General features: G+C 48.5%; 1 protein-coding gene across 1 annotated transcript; it reads left to right on the top strand.

The window, feature by feature from the left end:
• Positions 1–151: 151 nt before the first annotated feature.
• Positions 152–7,533, top strand: FEM1B (fem-1 homolog B). The gene is made up of 2 exons (XM_018552829.1): positions 152–509; positions 5,637–7,533. Exons 1-2 carry the CDS (start codon positions 256–258, stop codon positions 7,270–7,272), a joined length of 1,890 nt encoding a protein of 629 aa, XP_018408331.1. The 5' UTR covers positions 152–255; the 3' UTR covers positions 7,273–7,533.
• The last annotated feature ends 10 nt before the right edge of the window (positions 7,534–7,543 follow it).

Raw genomic sequence — 7,543 nt, 5'->3', positions numbered from 1 at the left:
TGTGGAAATGACGCTGGGAGTCATGGCTGCACCGATAACGGAGACAGGGTCGGGGGAGGAGGACGGCGGCACGGGGGTTGGCACAAAGAGGCGGCTCCGCTGTTCATGCCCGCCCAGTGTTATGTAAACACACCCTCCTCCTCCGCCTCCTTAGGTTAGTCGAAGTCCACCCGGAACTTTAGTGCCATTTGCTGTTTCCGGGAGAGCTGACAGGAAGTGGGTATCTGCGGACTTCCTGCAGCCGTTACCCCGGGAATGGCCCTGGAGGGGCTGTCAGCGTACGTGTATAAGGCGGCGGCGGAGGGCCGGGTGCTGACCCTGGCCGCCCTGCTCCTCAACCGGACGGAGTCGGAGGTTCGCACGCTGCTCGGCTCGGTCACCCAGCATGGCGGGCAGCGATCCACGCCGCTCATCATCGCCGCCCGCAACGGGCACAGCAAGGTGGTCCGACTGCTGCTGGAGCACTACCGGGTGGACACACAGCAGATCGGCACCGTGCGATTCGATGGGTAAGAGGGAGGAGCCGGGGACCCGGATATAAAGGGTACAGAGGAGCTTGAAGATAGGTGATAAACACTCTGTGGGAAGGAGGATGGACAGATCTGACCTGTACACTCTGCGGGAAGGAGGAGGGACAGATCTGACCCGTACACTCTGCGGGAAGGAGGAGGGACAGATCTGACCCGTACACTCTGCGGGAAGGAGGAGGGACAGATCTGACCCGTACACTCTGCGGGAAGGAGGAGGGACAGATCTGACCCGTACACTCTGCGGGAAGGAGGAGGGACAGATCTGACCCGTACACTCTGCGGGAAGGAGGAGGGACAGATCTGACCCGTACACTCTTGGAGGGAGGGGGGAGAGATCGGACCCGAACAGTCTGGGGGAAGGAGGAGGGACAGATCTGACCCGTACACTCTGCGGGAAGGAGGAGGGAGAGATCTGACCCGTACACTCTGCGGGAAGGAGAAGGGAGAGACCTGACCCGTACACTCTGCGGGAAGGAGGAGGGAGAGATCTGACCCGTACACTCTGCGGGAAGGAGGAGGGACAGATCTGACCCGTACACTCTGCGGGAAGGAGGAGGGACAGATCTGACCCGTACACTCTGCGGGAAGGAGGAGGGAGAGACCTGACCCGTACACTCTGCGGGAGGGAGAGACGCGACCCGTACGCACTGCGGGAAGGAGGAGGGAGAGATATGACCCGTACAGTCTGCGGGAAGAAGGAGGGAGAGACGTGACCCGTGCGCACTGCGGGAAGGAGGGACAGTTCTGACCCGTGCGCACTGCGGGAAGGAGGGACAGTTCTGACCCGTACGCACTGCGGGAAGGAGGGACAGTTCTGACCCGTACGCACTGCAGGGAGGAGGGAGAGATCTGACCCTTACGCACTGCGCGGAGGAGGAGGGAGAGATCTGACCCTTACGCACTGCAGGAGGGAGATATCTGACCCGTACGCACTGCGGGAAGGAGGGAGAGCTCTGACCCGTACGTACTGGAGGAGGGAGAGATCTGACCCGTGCGCACTGCAGGAAGGAGGAGTTGAGAGACGCAACCCGTACACACTGCGGGAAGGAGGAGGGACAGTTCTGACCCGTACGCACTGCGGGAAGGAGGAGGGAGAGACGCGACCCGTACGCACTGCCGGGAAGGAGGAGGGAGAGATCTGACCCTTACGCACTGCGGGAAGGAGGAGGGAGAGATCTGACCCGTACGCAATGCGGGAAGGAGGAGCGAGAGCTCTGACCCGTACGCACTGGAGGAGGGAGAGATCTGACCTGTACGCACTGCAGGAAGGAGGAGTCTGTGCTGCCCATGTGAACCAAGTGCATTTCTGTCCTGATCATTGATTTTTAGAAGCTTTATCACTGCTGGGTTAAAGTAGAATGAAAGTCTCTTGTGTCGGCATGTATCTTATTCTAGGAAGCAGGAGATATTTGCCCCATGATTAAAATTACGGAAATACCTAATTACTTACCTGTTCTAGCGCCGCTCGCTCCCGGCTGAAACACTCCCGGCTCCCGAATGACTGTGAAGAAGTGTGCGAGCGCATGAGCAGTAGAGGGGAGGAAACACTGAAGCTCAATGGATGCAGCTAGAAGCGTGCATGTCGGACAGACACCGTGGGACACGAGGAGTCTGCGGTGGATCAGAGACCAGCACCATAGCTGGAGGGACTGTCGGAAACAAGTGGATGGAAGATGATGATCGCAGTAAGAGGCACCACATAAGGCAAGCATGAAAAGCAGATCTGATGACTTCTCCCATAGTGGTATAAGAAGAGTGCTGAAACATTTACCACCAGCATGGAGAAGAAGTAGGAGACAAACATAGAGTGAAAGGAAACTTTGTATTGTGTGAAGTGATCGCAGACACCGGAGGTGACCCCACTTTTATTGATGTGTCTCTGGGTTGGCCTTGGATTGGTCAGATGGGTTGGAACCTGGGTTGGTCAGGTTTACACATTGGTACACTTGTTATCTTTGTATTTATAAGGATACAAGGGGCTTCATTCCTCACATGAATAGGAGATGTTGCCAGCACAGCCACAGGCTTGTCAAGTGAAAATCTTTTTTTCTTAAGCGATGTGTCAGGAACACACGGAACCTTCAACAGGCCCGCATTATATGCCTGATCTATGATCCCAGCGTGGTGCCAAAATGTTTCTTCACATTCCTGATGCTGGGCCCCTGCATGTTTCCAAATTCTCATCTATGCAACCATACAGTCAAAGGAAGCTCTACTCTTGAAGACAAGTTTGCACATGTGCTGGCAACATCTTTTGCTCACGTTGGACACCATGACCATTTTGGAGTCGTTGGGGCACCCTGTTAATCACATAATCAGTTCCAATATGGTGTGTGAGAAGAATATACTTCACATCTTATTCCTCACATAGAACATGGCATCTTCTTGCTTGAGGCAGCTTGTCAACAAGGACTTTCTCTATGCTTAGCCTGGCTCATCTGGTTTTCTAAAGACCTCCAAAACAATGGCTGCTGGAATTTTGTTCTATGCTAAGAACAAGGGCACGTACCTTGTGTTCAAGTGTTTGGAAACCCAAAACCAACACACTTTTAAAGACTGATGGAATGGATTGATGCATCCTGTCAATCTATTATCTTTTTTTTTTTCTTCTAGCTTTAGTAATAAAACTATGAATTTTAATAAATGCAACTTCCTGTTTTTCTCTGTGACCATGTTCACCCACCCCCTTACAGTACAGCAGTGGTGTTGTCACTCCGATGTCTACGCTGACCTTATGCAGCTTCAGGCTGTTGTGCAGATGACTGGAATGACTGGTAGCCCATTCCACTAATAGGGAGTTTACATTTGTGATGAGTGACTGATGTCACTAGAAGCGACACTCACTGCTGCCCACAACCCCAACCAGTTCACAGAGTGGAGCTGAGAGAGCAGTCACGTTATCACTAGCGAAGCCAATGCATAAAGGCATTTTTTTAATTCTGAGAAATATCTGCTGGTATTTGACTTTGTTTGGCTTTGTCTATAGTTAAGCACCCCCATATATAAATGTGACCAGCTCTTGGTTTGATGATAAATGTAGAGAGTTGTGTTGTCGCAGGCAGGTAATGAGGATGTTGATGTACTTGAGTACATGCCGAAGAGCAAATCAATAATAGATCTAAAAGTAGTTGAGTTGGGTAATGCTTGCTACATAATGCACACGTTACCTAAACTGACATAAAACTAGACTCTGTGACTTGTATATAAATAGGCCTCAAAGTGTTTCTGCTAGGGATGCACCGATATATCGGCCCCTGAAACATATCGGGCGAAAATGGCACTTTTGGCAAAGTGCCATTTTCTTGCCCATATAGCGGTGCATCCTGTTCTCTCCTCCCCGCTGGGCGCTGCTCTGTGTCCCGGGGAGGAGGAGAGAAACTGTCACAGGCGGCCGAGGGCTGTGAGCGTCTCTCCTCCTCGCACCGCTCAGCCTCCTGTCACAGATTGGCAGAGCGGTGTGTGGGCGGAGCCAGCCAGCTCTGTGACAGCAGGCTGAGCTCCGCTCGCTCACTGACACAGGAAGGAGAGCGGTACAAACACTCAGTGATCGCTGAGTGTTTGTAAATAATTGAGGACAGAGTATGGTTACTATATCCCCAATTATGAATGAATGGGAAGTGATCTACATCACCTCATGTTCATTCATGATTGGGGTTATAGTAAACATAGTATGTTCTCATGTTATGAATGAACAGGAACACTCTATTTTAAAAAGGGAAATATCAGGAGTCTGTTTAGACCCCCAATATTTCCTCGAAACCCCCTTCAAATAAAAATATTTAATACAAATTAATATAAAAATTAAAAGTTTATAAAAAATAAATAAAAGATAAAAATAGATTAAAAAAGTTAAAATAAAAAACATTTTTGGTTTCGGCCTAACATTTGTTTGCATTTCGGTTTTGACATTTTCATTTTGGTGCACCTCTTCTTTCTGCTGCCAAAAGCAAAATCTAGTATGTGTATAGTATATAATCCTTACTGAATATTGATATTAGGACAATGTTTACCCTCCGTTCATATGTCTTTGCAATTACCTGTTTAATCTTCCAGTATCCTGTTGAGCATTAGCTTTCCAGTGGAGGGCTAACAATGTTCTCAGACAACCATTGAAATTCCTGGCTGCCTCTGCATTGTCGGCCTTCTGCTGTATATTATGAAGTGGTGACATGTAGGCGCCCCCCCCAACACCAACACACACACACATGCTCACAAGCTCCGGCACGCACAGACCAGCTCCTATACTCTGCTTTTGGTAGGAGCAGAGGGCTGTGAGCTGTTACCTGCAGTTGGTCACTTCTTAATTTGATGTAATTTCACCCAAAAGTAACCAGTTAGAGAGGAACAAAATTACCCGGGAGGGTTGGTGGTCATGTGAGTAGAGAACGCATTAATAAAGGAGCTATTTTCATATACTGGGTATTTTTATATAAATACCTCAAGAAACAGACAGAGCAACCCTAGAGGTGCCGTTGGACCTTTTTGTTATGTGTAGCCTCTCAGTTGGTTGCCATATACTGTACTGAATATTATGAGCAATCCCTCGTTCATGTGTCATTCACTATGTGGGGTTTGTTTGCCTTAGGAATGCAGTGCAGCACCATCTTAAAGAGAACTTATTAGCATGCCTGAAATGCTTACTATATGCCTGCTATTAAAGTGACCTTGTCTCTAATTGTCCAAGATAAAATGTAAAGTACCCTGTAAAAGATGAAGATGGATACTTCCTTTTGGTGAGCATTAAATCTTTGCTCACTCGAAGAGCTCTGGTTGCACTTCAGGGAATGTCAGACAACCCTATGTCCCTTGCCGTCCTCTGTGGTTCCATGTCAGGTGGTGGGAAGAACCACAGCACCCAAAAAGATGATCGGGTGTCTGACCCACCTGGAAGTAACAGAAATCATTGGAAGGTAATTCTTTAAAGGAGGAAATAGAAATGTTCATATTCTGCATTTATAGGGTTTTCTTTGGGGTGTCAGTGACAGGGTTGGTTTAATGCTCTTGGGGTGGAAACTTCTTAACCCCATTAATAGTATTTTTTCTTTTATTCTATGTATATGTTTTTATCCTTCCATGACTTATATTCTTTTCTCTTAACCTCTGCAGTTATGTCATTGATGGAGCAACAGCCCTCTGGTGTGCAGCTGGGGCAGGGCACTATGAAGTTGTCAAACTATTAGTCGGCCATGGAGCTAATGTGAACCATACAACAGTAACCAATTCAACGCCTCTTCGTGCTGCCTGTTTTGATGGTAGACTTGACATTGTGCGATTCCTGGTGGAAAATAATGCAAACATAAGTATTGCCAACAAATATGACAATACGTGCCTAATGATCGCTGCTTATAAGGGCCACACGGATGTAGTTCGCTACCTTTTGGAGCAGAACGCTGACCCTAATGCCAGGGCTCATTGTGGGGCCACAGCTTTGCACTTTGCTGCTGAAGCTGGACACTTGGACATTGTGCGAGAGCTTGTTAAGTGGAAGGCAGCCATGGTTGTAAATGGACACGGGATGACGCCCTTAAAGGTAGCAGCGGAAAGTTGTAAAGCGGAAGTTGTGGAGCTGCTTCTTGCACATTCGGATTGTGATCTCCATAGCAGAGTGGAGGCACTTGAGCTGCTAGGAGCCTCCTTTGCCAATGACCGAGAAAACTATAATATCACTAAGACTTATCAGTACTTGTACCTGGCAATGCTGGAACGTTTCAGAGATCCTGACAACATCCTCCACAAGGAAGTTCTTCCTCCTGTTCCAGCCTACAGCATGAGAACAGAATGTCGCACCCCGCGAGAGTTGGATTCTATACGCCATGATTCAGATGCATTACACATGGAAGGGCTTATTGTACGTGAGCGAATACTTGGCTCTGATAACATTGACGTATCGCACCCAATAATATATCGAGGTGCAGTGTATGCAGACAACATGGAATTTGAGCATTGTATTAAGCTCTGGCTGCATGCACTACAGTTACGTCAGAAAGGAAACCGCAACACACATAAAGACTTGCTAAGGTTCGCTCAGGTCTTCTCCCAGATGATTCACCTAAATGAGCCAGTTAAGGCGCACGATGTGGAGAGCGTGTTGAGATGTAGCGTCCTGGAGATCGAACGCGGGATGTCTCGAATTCAGAACCCACAAGAGCCTGATCCTCACTCCACACTGGAAAACCACGAATGCAATCTTTGCACTTTTCTCTACCTCGTCTGTATTTCCACCAAGACTCAGTGCTCTGAAGAAGAGCAGTCCCGCATTAATAAACAGATCTATCGGCTGGTGCACCTTGACCCTCGCACCCGAGAAGGAAACAGCCTTCTCCATCTAGCAGTTGACTGCAGCACGCCTGTAGATGATTTTCACACGAACGATGTTTGCAGCTTCCCCAGTGCCCCTGTCGCCAAGTTGCTTATAGACTGTGGTGCAAATGTTAATGCCACAGATGATGCAGGGAACACCCCCCTCCATCTGATTGTACAGTACAACCGTCCCATTAGCGACTTTCTCACACTGCATTCGATTATTATCGGCTTGGCAGAGGCTGGTGCTCACACAGACATGACTAACAAAGAAAAGAAAACCCCACTAGACAGGAGCACTACAGGAGTAGCCGAGATCCTACTAAAGACACAGATGAAGCTCAGCCTGAAGTGCCTGGCTGCTCGAGCCGTGCGATTGCACAATATTAAATACCAGAATCAGATTCCCAGAACACTTGAGGAATTTGTGGAATTCCATTAAACGTTCGTGTGGATAAAACCCATGCTTCTTCTGTGCACGTTATTCTCTCCAGGGTTGGATGTAGTCCATTCCTAAATTTCAATTTGCCTTTAGTGGCAGAGCACGGGGATGATCCAACACAGTCCCCTTTCCTCCAGTGTACTGTCTCTTCCTGTGCTATATGCAGGACTATAATGCAGATTCATGTGGAACAACCTACTCTATGGCAGAAAGCTGCTGTACTTTTCAATAGATGTCTCTGAGACATGAAATAAGGTGCTTAATTAGTAGT

The sequence above is a fragment of the Nanorana parkeri genome, unplaced genomic scaffold (assembly GCF_000935625.1).
Source record: "Nanorana parkeri isolate BGI_ZX_2015 unplaced genomic scaffold, ASM93562v1 scaffold98, whole genome shotgun sequence".
NCBI lineage: Eukaryota > Metazoa > Chordata > Amphibia > Anura > Dicroglossidae > Nanorana > Nanorana parkeri.
The sequence above is the reverse complement of the archived record's forward strand: the minus strand, read 5'-3'. Positions and strand labels throughout refer to the sequence as shown.